Source organism: Microtus oregoni, unplaced genomic scaffold (assembly GCF_018167655.1).
Source record: "Microtus oregoni isolate MIOR12 unplaced genomic scaffold, Mior012 000000F_ref0000247, whole genome shotgun sequence".
NCBI classification, from domain to species: Eukaryota; Metazoa; Chordata; class Mammalia; order Rodentia; family Cricetidae; genus Microtus; species Microtus oregoni.
Genome location: NW_024543059.1, coordinates 71,894,841 through 71,915,433, shown reverse-complemented (window position 1 = coordinate 71,915,433; position 20,593 = coordinate 71,894,841). Strand labels below are relative to the sequence as shown.

At 37.8% G+C, this 20,593-nt stretch overlaps 1 protein-coding gene across 3 annotated transcripts in view; it reads left to right on the top strand.

Annotated features, from left to right (window-relative positions):
* Tbck (TBC1 domain containing kinase) overlaps nucleotides 1-20,593 on the top strand; it is a 140,195-nt gene that overhangs the window by 61,984 nt on the left and 57,618 nt on the right. For all 3 annotated transcript variants that reach the window (XM_041649645.1, XM_041649626.1, XM_041649635.1), the window contains exons 20-22: nucleotides 2,034-2,119; nucleotides 13,689-13,725; nucleotides 14,865-15,026. In XM_041649645.1, the coding sequence (XP_041505579.1) occupies nucleotides 2,034-2,119; nucleotides 13,689-13,725; nucleotides 14,865-15,026 (285 nt within the window). The remainder of the gene's footprint in view (nucleotides 1-2,033; nucleotides 2,120-13,688; nucleotides 13,726-14,864; nucleotides 15,027-20,593) is intronic.

Sequence of the window (20,593 nt, the reverse complement as noted above, 5' to 3'; positions counted from 1 at the left end):
TCAGGTTAGCTCAACTTAGCCATTACTGATTCAAACTTAAAAAGTCTGACTCCAGGTCACTTATTTTAGCCAAGTTTAAGCATAGCACAATTTTGGCAAAAAAAGTTTTATGATAACAGTTAAGTTAGTTCCATATGCACAACAAAGGTTAAGACATGTTTACACTGGAACTCATTCCAAAGTACCTATGGCTTTTTCCATAAAGATGGTTTCTATGGACTCAGAAACAGTGTTCAAGTCAGGATCTAGGGAGAATGAGTGAGGTAAACAAAATGCCTGTGGGATTCGGAATTGTCCTGGTCTGTGATGACACAGAAGTCACTTAGGCTGTTGTAAAGTACATGTGACATCTCTCATAAGGATGGTTTTATGGATGCAGAAGAATGCTCAAGATTTAGGGTGCAAAGTCTTGGATAAACAAGCATAATATTCTGGGGGATTTAGGTGAAGCCTGATCTACCAATAGCAAAGAATCACCACGTTGTAAACTACCTTTCCCAGTGTTCAGAGAAGACAGATAAATATCTCCTTCCTTTCAAGAGATAAGCCAGCGTTTTAACTTTTCCTGGCTTCTCCAGTACTTACCTGTATGCACAAAGACATTTTACCATCTACAGTGCACGTGTATGTGTGTGTATGTGTACATGCATGCATACGTGCGTGTGTGTGTGGTGTGTGCACGTGTACATGTGTGTGTATGTGTACATGCGTGCATACGTGTGTGTGTGGTGTATGTGTGCGTGGTGTGTGCACGTGTACATGTGTGTGTATGTGTACATGCATGCATACGTGTGTGGTGTGTGCACATGTACATGTATGTGTGTATGTGTACACGCGTGCGTACATGTGTGTGGTGTGTGCACGTGTACATGTGTGTATGTGTACATGTGTGCATACGTGTGTGGTGTGTGCACGTGTACATGCATGTGTGTGGACGTACATGTGTGTGTGGTGTGTGCACGTCTACATGTACACGTGTCCATGCGTGTGGTTACTGGAAGGTGAAGTTGAATGTCTTTCTAAATCACTCTCCAATTATCTTTTGAGACAACATATCTCACTGAACCTCCTTTTTTTCCCACCAAGATTCTCCCTGGCACAACAACAACAAAAAAAAATATTTTCAATTGCCTACTGTTGGGAGCAGTGAGACCCCAGATCCTGAATTTCTTGTAAACAACTTGTTTTCCCTGATCTGAGTGCCTACAGCTGCTCTGAGCAGGAGACCTTCAGGAGTTCCTGATGGCAGGAGAGTGGTTTCTGGTGGATTTGGCTGGGGCGTGGCTATCTCTATATAATTTGCCCCTGAACACAGTAAAGAGAGCATTCTTGCTGCTTTGGTATCAGCGTTGAAAGGTCTGTCTTGGTCTCTGCTATCAGAGTTAAAAGGTCTTGGTCTCTGCGTCTGTCTGTATTCTCAACCTCCAGCCCCTTGCCCGAAGCTCGCGAACTGGGTTCTAGCGCACAGAGCGCAGACACCGGGGCACGGGGCGCGGCAGCCTACTGTTTACCTACTTTCCATTAGTTATAGTTAATGAAGTTGATATTTCTACATATGCTAAACATAGACTTACAGGTAGGAAAAACTTTACAAGTAAAAAAGATGCTGAAATTTGATATAGAAATCAATCTGGGGGCACAGTCACTCTCCTGTGCCTGCTTGTCTTTCACTGTTCCTTAGTTGTGGGTCTTTCCCAGCTTTAGGACTTTCAGTCAAAGAGAAACAGATTTGCTGTCGCCAGAGAAAATGTATTTGTATTGTTTGGTTCGAAAGCATCAATCATCCTGTGTTTAATTTGTGATTTGAGAAATAACAGATAGCTCTAAAAGTAAACTGTGGCACAGTTTATTTGTGTTTGTTTAATATTTAGCATTGAAATTGAAGTAGCAACAGAATGGAAACTATTTGTTAAAGTACCCTTGCTTTGTAGAGCAGTTAGCTTCTCAGTCAGCATGAGCTATGCTTCACTCACTTTAGTTTTTGAGGTAGTTGGTGAAGATGGCGATGGTCTTTAGCATTGTTGTCTTTTCAGAGTACCTGACCGTGTTCTCTCAGATGATTGCGTTCCACGATCCAGAGCTGAGTAATCATCTTAATGAGATTGGCTTCATTCCTGATGTAAGTACACCTGGGCGTTAGGAAAGCAGGGGGTGAAAAGTTATAAAGTCCAGCAGAAAGGACAGAATACAAGATGGCATTCTTAAATTGTTGGTGGTCATAAATTGTTGTAAATGTTGTCTGCACAAATTACTGAAACTGACTACAGCTTTGTGTTTGTGCAGTTACTTTCCATGTCCTCATGTAAAAGAAGATAGAGTTTCATTCTCCTTGGCATACTTATTATTAACAATGTGTTGTTTAAAGCCCATTGAAGGGGCTGGAGAGATGGCTCAGTGGTGAAGAGTACTGCTTGCTCTTCTAAAGGTCCTGAGTTCAATTTCTGACAGGCACATGATGGCTCCCACCATCTATAATGAGAGCTGCTACCCTCTTCTGGCCTGCAGGCAGAATACTGTACACAGAATAAATAAAAATCTTTAAAAAAAATTGAAGAGTGGATTAAAAATAGTGTTTTTATGAATTTATCACAAATTTCATGCAATGTATTTTAGTCATATTAACCCTCTCTTCCATCTCCTATCAAATACCTCTCTCTCCCCCTCCTTCCCTGCCTCCCTCCCTCCCTCCCTCCCTCCCTCCCTCCCTATCCAACTTTGTGTGTGCACTGCTGGTCACTTCCTCTCCCTCTTCCTCCACTCTAAGTTCATCAAGTTCAGTTTGTGATTTCCAAATAACTTCAGTGTGAGCCATGGTCAACTTACTAGAGAAAGTGTTTTAGTAAATTGTGCCATGAAGGGATTTTACCTTGACTCATGGCACAGAAAATTGAGAATCCTTAATGTGCATGTGTGTCTGTATGTGTGTGTATGCCTGTATCTGTGTCTCTGTGTGTCTGTGTGTGTAGCTGAAACAAATTTACCAAGCAGTATTTCATACTTCCTGCACATTTCCTTATATTTTTAAATATTTATAACCAGTTGAAGTTTTAACTTCAACCTCAAAATGCTTGTATGAAGAATTTATAAAAAAATAAACTGATTATAATGCATATACAAATAAACTGTGGGATAAAGATTTCTTTGTATATCTTAACTCCTGATCAGTCTTTTCTCTGAAAAGCTTCTACCCTGAAACTGACTTGTTGAAAGGTTTGGGTGAAAATATTTATCTTAATACTCCACACATTTCAAAGTGCTAACAATAGCAGTGATTAAGTAAATGTGTAGAAAGTGTTTGAAAGTGTAAAAATAACTAATTAGTTCTTAAACTTTAATTCTGACTCTTTTCCTTGGTCCTACCCCTTGGCATCCAGTCCGGTAACAATCTACCTTCTTCAATTCTATTGCTCTTTGTATTGGCTTCAGGAAACCTACCGTATCATCCCCCATTATCAGTGGCACGTGCCACTAGATTTGGAAAGAAACAGCTTTTGAGTGTGAATCCTTTTTTTTTTTATTTTTTCTTTTCTTTTTATTTTTTTTTTTTTCAAGACAGGGTTTCTCTGTAGCTTTCAGCCTGTCCTGGAACTAGCTCTTGTAGATGAGGCTGGCCTTGAACTCACAGAGATCCATCTGCCTCTGTGCTGGGATTAAAGGTATGCACCACCACTGGCCAGCTTGAATGTGAATCTTAGTAAGGACTAAAAAGAATATACTAGATGCAAACAGTACAAAGCTATAATCACTGAGCTAAAAAACAAAAACAAAACAATAATAACAAAAAATTCTGTGAAGCAAACTGTATCCATTTATTAAATTTCACTTATATAAATTTTAAATGAATGTCTTACCTTACAGTATAAATTTGAGAGATGATACTAGATTGAGTTTTATGGTTGGAACTGTAGCATTATAAAGGAAATGACTGCTCCATTAAGTGGTGATCTTCTGCTTCAGAGAGGACAGAGGATAATAGTGACTAAAGTTCAGATTGAAACGAGGACTATTATTTTCAAAAAACTTAAATTAGCTAAAATATACTCACAACTCAAAGAAAAGTAACATCATTTCAAAGTCATAGACTGTTATAAAATATGTAGACTAATATGAATGAAACTATACATGTAGTTTTATCAAAATCCTTAATCATATTCATGAATATAGGTGTTACTAGGAAAACATCGAAGGAAAAATATTTAGCTTTTAGTAAAATAAAAAATTGAATTCTAAATGACTTAAAAAGTGGAAAGCAAAACTAATAAACACAAACAAAATACTGTTAAAACAAAATGTGAGTAGAGTATGTACTATGTACTAGTACTGTTCTCTCTTTAAATATAATGGGTTATCAAATACAAGTTTATAAGCAATAACTTAAGTATTCATTCATTATGCCAATTTAGGAAGGATAAGAAACATGGAAATAAAACTTTAGATAGTAACAGGAAGATTATTTTATGAAAAATTAAGTGGAAAATCCACTTTTAAACATTTTAGTAGTGTTTTATATAATTTAAACGGGAAGCTAAAATATGCTTTGATTTTGACATTGAGTCAGGAATCCTTTCATATTTGAAACTTGATTTGATCCTACTTCAAGATTATAAATTAGCCTATTACTGTTTCCTGGACACTACCAGAAAACTCAGGACTCAGATAAAGGGTTTTCCCACTCCTAGCAGCTTGGACCTCAAACTATGTGTTTATTTTCCCTTGCTGACAAAGCAGATCCTAAAGGGAACTCCACTGAGGGCCCTGGGGACACTACCTGATCAATGGACGGTAGTACAAGACAGGCACCATGGTTTTAGTGAGCTACCCATGTTTCCAGGGCAGTGGGCCTGTCTTCCTGTAGTTCCTGGAGGAGGCTTCTGCAGATTTTATCTATTTCATAAGGTTGGGGTTTTTTTTTTTTTGAAATGCAAAAGCAAACTGATTGGGATCTTGTTAGCACAGCAGTGAGAGGAGGTACCCCACCCTTCTAGGGAGCATTATTTAAAGGCAAAAACCAGGAAATTTCTATTAGCAGGGTTTGGGGTAATGGTTGAATCCTGATTGCCTTGTGCCTAGGGACTTTTCACAAAGTTTTTAAAATCTCACCTTCACCTGTTGCTAGTCAAGTTTTCTCATCAGCTGACATGGGTGGGATGTTCTACAGTTATCTATCTGTACTTTCCAGATGGCTACCCTGTTACTATTGCCCCTATTAAACTAGGTTTTAAACCAACCCTGGCTGGCCTCGCCTTCTCTTTTCCCCTTTGCCAGTCCTCTAGCTTTAGCCATGTTGTCTTTGATTATTCCCGAGTGATCTGTGAAGAAACAACATTCTTCCCCTAGCACTGCACAGAGCCCACCCTACTGTAAGAAGAGAAGCTCTAATCCCGTCCTGTTCTGCAGGACTACCTCCACCAGGGAAGATAAGGGCTCCTTTAGGTGGGAGATGGATTTTCCTACGTGCTCTATATCCACAGCTTTTTTTTTCTTTTTCTGTTTTTTGTTTGTTTTGTTTTTGCCCTCACCCTTAACCTACTTTTAGGCGCTAGCCTGGGGGGATTGGGTATGAGAATCTCAGCACTAGTAACCCAGAATCAATAACATATGTGTGTATTTAACAATAATAATTGAAAAAAGTCATGAATTTGAGAGAGGGTGGGTAGATGTATAAGAGTAGGGATGGAGAAAATACTGTAAATAGACTTTAGATGAAAGTTAAAATTTTAAAAATATGTTAGCTTTTTTAAGGAACAAAATTTAACCTTGTAACCATATTTGACGTTTTAAATGTAGGGCTCCCTGACACTGAGTAGTTGTGGGTGGTGTGTGATGAGATGGGGAATTTTTCTGACATTTCTAATCATATCTTACTTGCATTTCAGGAGCATGTATATGCAGCATTCTTTTTTTTTTCCTCTTCAATTATTCTACTTAGTATTTTTCCTTTAAAATTACTTTTGAGAACATTGGGACTATGCCTCTAGGAATATTGTGAGCTAGGATTCATCTACATGAAGAGTGGGTTCAGTAATAATGAGATCCAAAACTGAGTTCCCACTCAAGAATTAATCCTATCAAAGCAAGCCTTCATTAATCCCCCACCGCTGAAATGCAGCTCCTCTTGCAGAAGAGATTGTGATTTCTGGCTCCCTTCCATTTGCTATGGGTCACAGAACTGTAAGCACAGAGCAGTGCTGAAGCTTAAGTAGCTGGATATTGTGCACCGATGTGATGCTTAGATTATCTAAGTCATGGCAGTTATGTGATTTACATATAAATAGAGTAGGTAATGTGTATTTTGAGAAGTTGGGGCCAGAGTGATTTTTATCATTCTTTCTTGATGCATTTCTGCTTCTATAAATAGACTGGGTCCTTAAAAATGAAAATAGGAAAGCGTGCTTCCTCATTCTTAAGGGAACAGTTTTTTTTTTCCCTACAATGTTCAGAATAGCATTCAGCTTACCGCTTATGAACAACTGTAAGGTGGCCATTAAGAGAAGTGACACTATCTCTCAGTAGCTTATGTCCTTTGATCATCCTATCTCGGTTGAAGATAACACTAACAAATTCATTGATACAGTGGTTAAGCATCTTCACTTAACTGCAGGTAATAAAAAGATGCTCACACTACTACTAATTTTCTCCCTCTTTAAAAGCTATCATCTTTAGCTGAGTTTCTATATGTCAACAGAAAGCACAGAATATTTTTAACTTCATTTTTTTTCCCCTGGCCTTTAAGAAGTTTTAGCTTTTAGTCCAAAGAGACTACTGACAATGAGCTTTTGTTTGTTTGTTTTTATCAAAACACATGGCAGGAAATATAATACTTTGTTTATAATTATATATTAAACAAATTATAATATAATTTATTATAGTTAAATAAATATAATTAATAGGAAAATAATGCTTAGTTTAGAATATCACAAGGTAAGATTTCCATTGCAGAATATCTGCAGCCTTAAAGGGTGTTTTTTTGTCTAACTGCTGTGATGAGACTGCTTATGGCATTTGAATGCAAATAACTTACTAGGCTATATTTCATAGTAAAGCTTGATTGCTACCTTGTAGAAAGGGCCCAAACCTTAGACACCAAAGGCTTATATTCCTACCAGGGAAAACAAAATAATAGTTTAGTAGCTTTTGTTTAAAAGAATTACTTGTAATTTAAATATCTAACAAGTGCTGTTCAGTAAATCCTCAGCTGAATACCAGATCTGCAGAGTTTCTGATCCAATGTATGCTCGTACTGTTGAAGGACAAGTAAAGGAAAACAGAATACGATTTTTCACAGCTATTCACAACTCAGGGTCACTGTGTGTTCTTAAAATTCATGATAAGTCCCAGGAGTTTAGTGTATGTATTTCATTAATCAGATACTTTGGAGCCACGTAGACTGATAACAACTAACTAGGTGTCGTGGTATATAAGCTCCTGGGGGTCTCAGGAGTTCAGGTCAAGATCTGGGCTCTATCAAGACAATGCCACAAAAAAATCAACAAAACATTAATAATAATAACTTGTTAACTAAAGTTGTATATTTAAAAAAATTGTTTCCTGCAAAATAGAAAAGCGTTATTGTTTTATTTTTTTAAGTCTCTAAATAAAACAGCAGGGTTCTCATATCTACTTCTGCCTTCAGATTGTGGCTGCTCATTGTTCTGGTTACAAGCATTTCAGCGTGCCGTAAGCTGACTTGAAATATACTATCTAAAACTATATCAGTGAATTTTTCATCCCATGTTCCATTACAGTCCATTAGTTTGTCTTGGATTTTCAATGTCTTTCTCACCCATGCATGATGTTGTAATGTTATGTGTTTGCAACCTGGAAAATATTGGTTCATTGAGTTTTCATATTTACCAACTATGAAACATTTCATTATTCGAAATCCATAATAATCATATTTGTTAATGGCATCACTGATCATATAACAAAGTCATTAAATGGTTAGGGAGGTAGCTCAGAGGGCACAGTGTTTGGTGTGCAACCAAGAAGTTCAGAATTTGGATATCAAACACTTACTTAACTGACAGTTTGGCATGGCGACCCATCTGTAATTTCAGTGTATAGAAAGCAGAGACAAGGCATTCTACACTAATCACACCAGCAAGCTCTGGATTCAAGTGGGAAAGCCTGCATCAGGATACTAGTGTCAGCCAGACAGTGGTGGATTTTGCCTTTAATACTAGAACTTGGGAGGCAGAGGCAGGTGGAGCTCTCTGAGTTTAGGTCAGCTTGGTCTACAGAGTGAGTTCCAGGACAGCCAGGGCTACTTGGAGAAACCCTGCCACAAAAACAAACAAAAAGGTACCAGTGTCAGCCTCTAACTTCCACTTGCATATACATCACAAACATAAACACACATACACACACACATACACACACGGTCATATAAGTACTAGAAAGCAGTCTTGTAATATTCATTTAAATTTATTTTATTTTTGAGTATGTTTCTCTGTGGAGGGATATGTGCATGTGTGTATGGGGGGTTATTTTTGGTTTCTTGAGATAGAGTTTCGTTGTATGTCCCTGACTGTTCTGAAATTAGCTCAGTAGACCAGGCTGGCCTCAGACTCATAGAGATCCACCCATCTCTGCCTCCTGAGTGCTGGGATTTTACTCTGTAGACTTGCACCACCACCAACTGGTATGTGCAGGTTCTTATGGAGACCAGAGGTGTTGGTTTCTCTGGAACTTCAGTTACAGGTGGTTTTGAGCTGCCTAACATGATGCTGGAAACCAAATTCACGAGCCCCCTGAAGGACAACATACTCTTAATTGTTAACCCATCTTTCCAGCTACTTTTGTAGTATTATAATCCTTATCTCAGCTCAAATGTTTCTTGAGGTAAAGGGCTTATTTTACTCATTTTTTTTGAGAAATATTGACCAAATAGCCAAGCTTTAAAGCATTATTTCTTTGTCATTGTTTCAAGTAAAAACAATGTCTCTTGAATAAAACACCTTATGGTCCTTTATGTCAGGTGATTGCCCAGCTCCTCCTCACACTTCAGTGCAGAGCACAGTTGCCTCCCAAGTCATCTCATGAGACATTAGTGAAGAACTTTAGAGTCATAACTTTACCCCTTTACAAACATAACTATTACACTTTGGGGCCATTGTCTTGATTTCTGCTGTTTTATCCACTTGAACCCTTGCACTGTTAGCATAAATGTCAACCCAGTAAAAAACAGTGACTAGAACACAGGATGCTACCCTCAATTTTTGAGAATTATATATCTCACAGACTATTTTATTGTTATGAATCAATCCTGACACTCTCTTTTCGTTCTCTCCCACACTTACTGCTCGCCACTCTCACCAGTATTTCTCCCAGGTGTCCTGGCACAAGAAAAGTTCCTAGCCAGATGCACCTGATTCTCACGCTTGCTGGTCCTAAGATTGTGAGTCAGACAAAACTCTCACCATTCACCTAGTCTGGGAAATTATGTCATGGGAATACAAAATGGACCAAGACAATTTTAGAGTAGCAAAGACATTCCATTGTTTTTCTGTTTTCTTGCCACTCTTCTGTTTTTAAACACAATTACACATAACTTATTGGTGATAATAAAATAATTCCTATGTCACTAAAATAAAATTTCACAGCATAGTTTTAATGAAATCATAAATACTTTAAGAAAATATTTATAGAATTTTAGAAGGTGACATATCTATAATTGCAAGAACTATATTCTATTTTTCAAATAATATATAACACAGAAAAGTATTTATGAACCCACTGGCTTCTGGTTTTGTCGGGGTTACACAGTACAGAGAACACTGGCTAAATGTCAGTTCTTGCTGGCTGTTGCTAGGGGAACACTGGCTAAATATTGTCAGTTCTCACTGGCTGTTGCTAGGGGGCAGCATTTACTTAGCTACAGACAAGTCCATTGCCAAGTCAGGCTAGCATCTGTGATCCAGAGAATACTCTGAACATAGACAACATTTTATTGATTTTTTTTTTAGCTTCTAACTTGAATAATCATGTATTTTTATATTTATAATGAAATATTTCAATACTTAGAGACATTAAAAATAAAATCTGTTATTCAAAGGTATCTTATTCCAGTATCTTTATGTATATCAGACTCTATTTTAAACTATACTAATAGTTTGAAAAATTGTTTAAGACAAAGGATATGAATTAAGCTGGGGCCTCATAGAACAAGTCTGTCATTCCAGCTACTTGGGAGGTTGAGGCAAAAGTTTCAAAAGCTAAATGACTTACCTTTGTTAAAGAGGGTCTTGGGTTTGGAAGCAGCCTAGACAACTTAGTAAAATAAGCCTGAAAATAGAATGTTAAAAGAAGGCTAAGGATATATTTATGTCACAATATTTTACTGGCTCAAAATCCAAATCCAAAACACCCCCTCAAAAAATAAATTAAAAAATAAATATTTTAAAATGAAAAATAATGGAGAAACAATAGAGGAATTATGTTTCACATAGTATCGTTATATTTCCCTGGTCTTAATTTTATTGGTAAGAAGTATCTGGTGCTAGTAACCTTACCTTAGGGTCACTGAGTTATCTTAAATATGTTAATTGAATCTGAATTATCACTGTTCTAATAACATTGGAGAAAGTTTCATTCTCCTAATTGTAAACACTCTAAAAAGTAAGTGTTATTGAAGTATGTGTCTTATAAAGTAGATTTGATGATGCTTCCAATACTCCTGATAGTCAATATCAAAATGTTCTTCGCAATAGAGGAGTTACAGATTGGGTCATTTCCTCATCCTTTAATGCTTTTTAGAACACTTCTCAGGAAAGTAGAATCTTAGGAGTATTTAATTTTATATTCTGGATATCTCCATTTTGAATTTCCTTCATTGTTGAAACTGATAGTTCAGTGCCTATTATATACTATGTATTATTCTCTTCCCTGAATACATTAAAGGGTAAAGACAAAAATCTGTGCCTTCATATTTTTGTGAACTATATGATAAAAGATAAATAATAGGTCTGGAGAGGTGGTTTGGCAGTTAAGAGCTCATGCAGAGGGCTCAAGTTTTTTGTTCAGCACCATATCATGGCTCACAATCCTGTGTAACTCCAATTCAGGGGATCTGACTCTCTCCTCTGGCCTCCAGGTACTTGGATGGTATACATCCTGAGAAAATTCTTAAACATAAAAAATTTTAATATATACCAGAGATGTTGAAGGACTATCCACTGTAAATGGAGCCCATTGAGAAAACATGAGGTCACATGGATGACAGGAAATGGAGGGGAGAAGACTTCGAGTGTTGCGGATACATCATCACCATTGGCTTTATTTTAGCACAAAAAAAAGATGACTTTGAATAGAAGCCATTGTAACATCACAACAAAGATCATTTTGACACCTTATTGGATGTCATACGTAGGTTTATCATAGCTGTGGAACAAGAAGGGCATGAGATATGGAGGCTTTGAGCTGGATATTAGCAATAGAGGTAATAAGGAATTTTTATTACTCACAGATAAGTATTTTGAAGGTAGAACAGCAAGACTGCTGGTGTTTAAGAAGAGAGGAGTTATGAACAATTGCAAAATTGTTTTTAATCTTAGCAAGCAGAAGGAAAAGGTGCTCTTAACTGGATGTAGAAATATATGTTTGGAGGTACAGAGTTTGGAGGAAGTCTCAAGAGTTCAAGTGATGATAGATAGATAGATAGATAGATAGATAGATAGATAGATAGATAGATACATACATACATAGATAGATACATAGATAGATACATAGATAGATACATAGATAGATACATAGATAGATACATAGATGGATGGATGATAGATGTTTGACATATACACTGAGATATAAATAGGCATTTTGAAATGTATGTTTAGAATTTATGGGCGAGGGCTTGGGGTAGAGTTGAAAATATGCCAATTTTCATACTACAATTAGTATTCGAAGAAAAATAGAAAAAATAATTCTAGGAACCGAACTGTAACAGTCCTGCATTTCAAAACCAGAAGGATGAAAAGAAATTAATGGGGGAAGGGGGGAAGCCAGCAAACAAACTAACAAAAAATGGATAAGCAGCAGTAAACAAAAAGTTAAATGAAAGAAAAATAGATGAATATGTTGTCTCGAAGCCACATAAACTGGGAGGGGTCAACAATGTCTGACCTTACTGAGTGGTTTAAAAAAAAAAGATGAACAGAAAGATTTAATAGCATGAAAGCCATCAGTGTCCAGGGCACAGTTTCTTTGGTGGGTACTGTCAAAAGCCCAATTGGAATGAAATGAGAAACTACGAAATGAGTAAATGTTGCTCTTTACTCTCAGCTCCATAGATCTTAGAACTATGACTAACCTAGTCACTACCCTATTCTGTGTGTCTGCCAACAGTCTTGGCATGTGTTAAGTGTTCAGTCCATGTTTATTGAATGAAGAGTGAAGTAACCTTTACACCCACAAGTTACCATCTTGATAAAAGAGGTCATCAGCTTTTACAGCCTTGCCATTAATGCCCTAGCCACTACCTCTGCTGTTGTACCACATGGCTACAAAGTATTTCAGTCTCTTTAACACATCTGGTTCCTCTGCATGCAGAACAAACATTTTATGTTGGATGATGAACAGAAGTGCTCGGAATGAATTATGCAAAGGGTAGTAGTAGCACTAATAAAATTTATTCAATGATTCTTAGTGACAAACAATTGACTCTCATCAAAATGGTCAGTGGTAATATAATTGATGTTATGTCCTTAAAATAAAGGTCAAGTAATGTGATTAAATCACCCCATGTCTTTAAATTTAAATTAAGATACAGAATTTATACTTTTCCTAGATTGCATTATTTTGTATACTGCACACTAATTGCTTTGAAGCCACATATCATTCTGAACTCCCTTTGTTACATTTGCAACATCTCTGGAAAGAGTTCTCAGCCTGTCAGCTCAAGCCAGTGATGATGTGGAAATCATTGTTCATTGTTTTGTTATAGTATTTATATTATAATGAACTGGCCTTTTGATAGCATACATACTCTTGTGTATACAATGCCAAGATGGCAGGCTACTCCCTCATAAATGTATAATTGATAGGTACAAGTAGGGTGTTTACCTAAGTAGGTAGTCTAAGCCTTTGTTTAATTGTAGCCTGCATTCACTCACAAATTATCTTTATTTTTAAGACTTGCTATCAATAGTCCAATCCAAGTTCAGGAACAGATGAAATGAAATGCCCAACTCAAGCAGAGAGGCAGAACAAAGAGGGCAGGTTTATTCTTCCTTCACTCCTTCTCTACAGGGTCCTCAATGGACTGAGTAATGCCTACTCATACTGGAGAACAGTCCAAGTAGCACTTTTCAAAAGTTCCGCCTGAAAACATACTCAGAGAGGCATCCGAAAATAATGTGTACTCACTTATCTGTGTATCCTAATAGTCTGTCAACTTGACACCAAAGATTAACTATCGTAAGGATCTTTAAAATCTGAAAAATAATTTTTCCATAGCTAAAACTATGCACTTAATTTATGTACTATTATTGCATTTGATTTGGCCATGGTCATAAGCATACTCATTGAAAAATATAATAATGTATTTGTGATAATAACTTTAGTTACCTTCATTTTTTCATGTTTTTTAGTGGAATATAACAAAACTTTTAAACTATTAAGCTTGATGATGATCATTCTAATTATGCCTTTTCTGTTCTCTTCGTCCATGTCCTGTGCTACTGATCTGCTCCCAGCTCTATGCTATCCCTTGGTTTCTTACCATGTTCACTCGTAAGTACCATTTCTTACCATTTCCCCTTTAATGTTACCTAAAGTGCTTCATTCTTCCTCAGAATTTAATGTTTATGAGAATATTAAGTAAATGTAATGTGCATCTTTATAAAATTCAGACATGATGTAATTTATAGACAGTGATTTCAAGTGTTCTGGCCTTGAAAGTTAAAAAGAACATTGGGAAGGAATAAAGTCTTTGCATGTCATATACAGCTTTATTTCTTCTTAAGAAGAGAATTTAGCATCAACTCTAGTATTTACAGCAAGCTTTTGAGGCCAGTTTTCAAATGAATTGGCTTGCTTTCTGGATGTTCTTTATTAACTCGTGGTTTTACTCCCTAACTGGGACTCCTCTAGAGATTAATCATATTATATGACTATGTCGTGCTTCAATCACTTACAGTGTGGCTATAATGGAAGGGGACATCCATGCTTAAACGCAGTGCACATACGTGAACTGACATGAAACAGTCTTCCTGCATGGGCACAGAAAGATATTCACAGTACTATTAAGTGAAAAAGAAGTTACTTTTTTAATAATAGATTTTTGATAGGAATTTAATAAAGCAGTTGTTATATGATGCACAATGGAAATGTTATAGGTTCTTTTACAGATATAAACTTGTGTGGATAATGTTATTGAAAGTTCTGGGAGAAATTCTGAAATACATATAAATTGTTAATAGGAGTCAGAAAATATAATGTCTGACTGATCTGCTAACAGTTTACTAAAGGAAGCTGTAAAATTAATAGAATCAGGAGCTAGAGAATTGGCTGAATCATTAAGAGAACTCACTGCTCTTACAGAGCACCAGTTTGGTTCCCAATACCATTATTGGGTGCCTCACAGCTCCCTGTAAGTCAAGCTTGAGGAGGTCTCATGTTCTCCATAGACTGACCCATAGCCACTTGCATGTATGTGCATGTGCATATGCACCCAAACACACACACATGCACAAATAAAAATATTTGAAAAATTTACAGTCGCGCATTTTCTCAACACAGTTTAACACATTTGCTCTTAAACAACAGCCTTGACCTTGAAGTAATAATAGTTGTATTTTTAACAGTGCAGCTATTTTATTTTTGAGAAATTTGGTTTTTGTTTAGATACATTTTTAAAACTCTTTCTACAGATGTATTTCCACTGCACAAAATTTTCCACCTCTGGGATACATTGCTACTTGGAAATTCCTCTTTCCCGTTCTGTATTGGAGTAGCCATCCTCCAGCAGCTGCGGGACCGGCTCTTGGCTAATGGCTTCAATGAATGCATCCTTCTCTTTTCTGACTTACCAGGTATGTGACTGAATGAAGCAATCACTAAATGCAATTTTGGCTGTAAAATAATGTGCTATCTTAGCAATTTGAGAAAATCATTCAGCCTTCAGAATCTCTTCTGCCTGGACCCTATTTTCACTGGCAGGACAATCAGTGCTGTTTGCTAGCCCAGGAATGCAGAAACTAATGTGGGTCATACTAAGCCACTGTGGATTATTTCCATCACAGTATTGCCACTAAAAGGGTAAAAGGTCATGGCTGTGGGGGAGTAACATATTTACCCTTTGCTTCGGACTCAGTCATTTATCTTCAGCTGATGGAGAGTAAATAAAGGCCACTCAGGAAGGTGTTTGAGAATGTGTTTATATAAGGATGGTATTCACATGGAACTTTGCTCCCGCCTAGACACAGCTGCTTGGTAACAACTTGACAGTTTAAGAACAGGAAGCACTGTCCTTTTAGAAAAACAAGTCAAACACTATAGAAATACATTATGTAATAGAAGATAGTGACAAAGCTGTGTAAGGTATTCACAAGGGGAAGTTCGAAACCCTTGGGCAGAATGTTTCGATGCAAAACTACAGAAGACAGCTATGATTTGATTCTTGATGCTGAAAAGATAAAGTTTATGCGGACTACCTAAGATGTAATATATCTATAAAGTTAGGAAAACTTCTTTATGAATAAACTAAATGTTTTTAAGATACAAAATTTGGGCTGAAGAGAAGACTCAGCAGTTAAGACGACTTGTTGATCTTGCAGAGGACCCAGATTTGGTTTCCAGCACTCACGGGGTGACTAACAACCACCTGTAATTCCAGCTCTAGAGGATCCCATGCCCTCCTCCTGCCTCTGTGGGCACCAGCACACATGTGGTGCTCATGCAGGCATGCAAACAAACACTCATAAAAAATAAAATACAAATAAATACAAAAATTTTACTTTTTCACAGAAAATTTCAGGTACCATGATTTTTTGCTGGTTCTACTGCAGCCCTCCATATTTTCAATCAGACACAAGAGTGTAATAGCAAGAACAGTTAAAATTGTCCAAGATAAAGTACCTGAACACCAAACAAAAGACTAATGATCACAGGCTTTGAGGTTATATATTTATAAGGCACATTTAAGAGAAATAAGGGCCGGTTGGTGGTGGCGCTTGGGAGGCAGAGGCAGGCAGATCTTCGTGAGTTTGAGGCCAGCCTGGTCTACAAAAGCTAGTTCCAGGACAGACTCCAAAGCCACAGAGAAACCCTGTCTCGAAAAACAAAACCAAAAAAAAAAAAAAAGAGAGAGAGAGAGAAATAAGGAGTCTACCTTTGCTTATGTTTAGTATATACTTTCTACTTACCACCTTTCTGTTAAAAAAAAGTCTTCATCCTTTAAGAGCAAAAATAATCAAATGCCTTGGAATAATTTAAAATTCTCCCCCTTTTTTACAAATTAAAATGTCTTCTAATTCATCAAATTTAATTTAAAAAAAGCTATTTCTTTTTTTTATTTTTTATTGAGAAAAAGAAAAAAAAAGTTTCCGCCTCCTCCCAGCCTCCCATTTCCCTCCCCCTCCTCCCGCCCTTCTTCCCCTCCCCCACTCCTCTCCCCCTCCCTCTCCAGTCCAAAGAGCAGTCAGGGTTCCCTGCCCTGTGGAAAGTCCCAAGGTCCTCCCCCCTCCATCCATGTCTAGGAAGGTGAACATCCAAACTGGCTAGGCTCCCACAAAGCCAGAACATGAAGTAGGATCAAAACCTCCCTCATGCCATTGTCCTTGGCTTCTCATCAGCCCTCATTGTTCGCCATGTTCAGAGAGTCCGGTTTTATCCCATGCTTTTTCAGTCATAGTCCAGCTGGCCTTGGTGAGCTCCCAATAGATCAGCCCCACTGTCTCAGTGGGTGGGTGCACCCCTCGTGGTCCTGACTTCCTTGTTCATCTTCTCCCTCCTTCCGCTCCTCATTGGGACCTTGGGAGCTCAGTCCAGTGCTCCAGTGTGGGTCTCTGTCTCTATCTCCATCCATCACCAGATGAAGGTACTATGGTGATATGCAGGATATTCGTCAGTATTGCTATAGGATAGAGTCATTTCAGGTTCCCTATCCTCAGCTGCCCAAGGAACTAACTGGGGACATCGCCTTGGGCTCCTGGGAGCCACTCTAGGTTCAAGTCTCTTGCCAATCCTAAGGTGGCTCCCTTAACTAAGATATGTGCTTCCCTGCTTTATATTAACAAATAATTGTTCTTATATTAATAAATAATAGGGTTTTATTTTTCAGTTGTTTTCTTGGAGATGGTGAAAAATCAAGGTTCTGTGGCATTTGGAAAGTTGGTCTAAATAGGAACAAAGAAGCAAATTTCACAAACTTAGAAGCTATGCCCCACAGATGTTTTCTTGTCACCCCCAGCTTGCCAAAGTAAACAGGGGATGATTGATTAGGATTAAAAGAATTTCTTGGTCAGTTATAAAAATAAGTATATTGGATATGCTGATTGTGCATTTTCAAATCAAGTAAACTGAGTTGCTTTCCTTCCAAGCATAAGTGTTCCCTTAAATGCTGGTGAAAGTGTCTTTGATAGTGTTTTGTGTGCAAATTAGTGACCACTGCTAACACAACTCCTACAGTTTTTAAAAACCTCTGAAGTTCAAGGTTAGCATTCACACTTGTTCGAACCAAGTAGTTGAGAAGGTAAACTTCCCTCAACCTTGAAAACAGGATGCTTTCTAAGGTCGTGAACTGCCCTGGTCCACTGCTGTTTTTCTTGCTCATCACTATTGTCACTGTATATGATTCTTGTTCCAGAGAAAGCTAGTAAGAAATACATGACCTTCCTAAAGAAGCATAAAAGGTTTTGATACAAACTTTACCCTTAAGTAATCCATGTTTTTTTATCATATTATACTAGGGTGGAATGTTTTTCTCACATAGATTTAAAGAGATTTCATTTTGCAGCATATTGTATTCCCCAACTACTGAAGGACTTTGGAAGTAGCCATGGACAGCCCTAAAATTTGAATGCAGATACACACACAAAAAACACACACACACACACACACACACACAAACACAACTAACACATTCAAAGTGTTACATGATATAAATGTTGAGCACTTTTTGAAACAAATTGTTTTTCTCATCTACCTACAAAGGATAGATGGGCTAACTATATTGTACTTCTAATTTTAAGGGCTGGATCTACATTGAATTTAGCTCACTAAGTATGTTATGTTGCAGGAAAATCTCAAAAGAATTTTTAAAAGTAATCAGAATGAATTAACTACAGACTGGGATGAATCAAGTTCACTATTCTAGATCTTATTCATAATAGTAGAGAACTCTTCAGTGGCGTGTTGTAAACAGAAAAGTCATCAGTTTTAGCTCCTTCTACAAAGAATGTCCCAATAGCCAAGTGGTTAAAAGTGTGGAACATGCAGCCAGGTCACCTGGTTTGTTCATGTCACAGCATATTAGTTATGTGTACTGGCTAGTTTTATGTAACTTGACACACACACGCATAATCAGAGAGATTGGAGCTTCAATGGAGAAGATGCCTCCATAAGACCATGTCATAGGCAAACCTGTAGGGCATTTTAATAAATGGTATAAGTGGGAGGGCCCAGCCCATGTTGTTGAGAACACTCTGTTCAACTTAATTTCTCTTGAAATAGGCTCATTACCCACTGTCTTGATAGGGTTTCTGTTGCTGTGAAGAGACACCATGACCACGGCAACTCTTATAAAAAAAAAATTCAAATGAGTGGCTTACAGTTTTAGAGGTTTAGTCTATTATCTTGGCAGGACATGGCAGCATGCAGGCAGACATAGTGCTGGGGAAGGAGGTGAGAGTTCTACATATTGATCTGGAAGCAAAAGGAAGTGGACTGAGACACTGGGCGACGCTTCAGCATATATGAGAACTTAAAGACCAGCCCCACAGTGAAATACTTCCTCCAAGAAGGCTATACCTACTCCAACAAAACCACACCTCCTAATAGTGCCTCTCCCTGTGAGGTTATTGGGGTCAATTACATTCAAACCACCACATTCCACTCTTGTCACCATAAGCTTGTAACAGTATCATAATGCAAAATGCATTTAGTCCAACTTTAAAAGCCCCCATAGTTTATCAGAGTCTCAATAATGTTTAAAAGTTCAAGATTCATGTAATCTCTTGTCTTTAATCCTCTATAACATCAAAAAACAGATCACATATTCTAACATATAATGGCACAGGATATACATTACCATTCCAAAACATAGGAGCAGAGCACAGTGAGGAAATACTGGACCAAAGCAAGACCAAAAACCAGCTGGGCAAACTCCAAATTCTCTATCTCCGTACCTGGTGTCAAATTGCTCTTCAGATTTCAATTCCTTTCAGCTTTGTTAACTGCAATACATTTTTTCCTCTTGGGCTGGTTCCACTCCCTGTTAGCAGCTTTCCTTGGCAGGAATCCCATGGCTTTGGCATCTTCATCACTGGTGTCTCCAAGGCAATCCAGGCTTCAATTTCAGATTTACACAGCAGCCTCTCTACGCTTCCATTCAGGTATACGGCTGACACATCCCTGGCCTCAATGGCTTTTCTTAGTCATGAAGGCAAATTCCATAGCCCTTTTCTTCTATCCTTAACTCTAGAACCCCTTGATCAGAGCTGCCAAATTCTCTGCTTACCGAGGCTGGAACATGACCCTCACATTCAATTATATCTTTTCCAGTTTTTGGTTTTCAATGGTTTCCTTCATTTCCTATGCTTGGCTGTCCTGAAACTGGATCTGTAGACCAGATTGGCCTCAAACTCAGAGATTCACCAGCCTCTGCCATCCAAGTGCTGGGATTAAAGGTGTTGCCACCACACTACACCTAGCTCTTAGCTTTTCTTTAGTTTCTTTTCACAAGTTAGAAACTTAGCTAGGTGGGATCTTATCCTGAGGTCGCCATTACCTCATTCTATTTCTTAATCTGTTTGCCTCCCTGAATACAGGACTTAGATCCATTCCCATTCCTGGTGCTATCTTTCTCCTCAGATTATACATTTTTTTTTATTTTTCCATGCTCAACCTACTCCTTTTCATTATAAATCTATATAAGAGTGACCAGTAATAACCACACAACAGTGTCAATACTAGGCTGTTTTGAGATTTCCCCTGCCAACATAATTAGTCTGAATCTCTTCACTTTAGCCTCAGGCATACTCTTCGGACAAGGGCAAAAGGCAGCTACTTCCTTCACCAAAATAACTACAAGAGCAATCTCTGGGGAACATACTAAAATTCTTTTCATCTGAAACCTCTTGAGGCAGCCCCTCATATTTCAAATGTTCCACGCTCCTACTAGTATTGCCCATTTAGCAGTCCTTAAAGCATTTCACTGCTTATCTAGTCCAAAGTATCAACGTCCAAATTCCTCCTAGCATAAACATGGTTAGGCTATTCACAGTGATACCCCAGTTGTTACCCTGGAACCAACTTGTCTTTGTTAGGGTTTCTGTTGCTGTCAAGAGACAACCATGACCACGGCAACTCTTATGAAGGAAGACATCTAATTGTTGACTTACAGTTTCAGAGGGTTAGTCATTATCATCATTGTGGGACA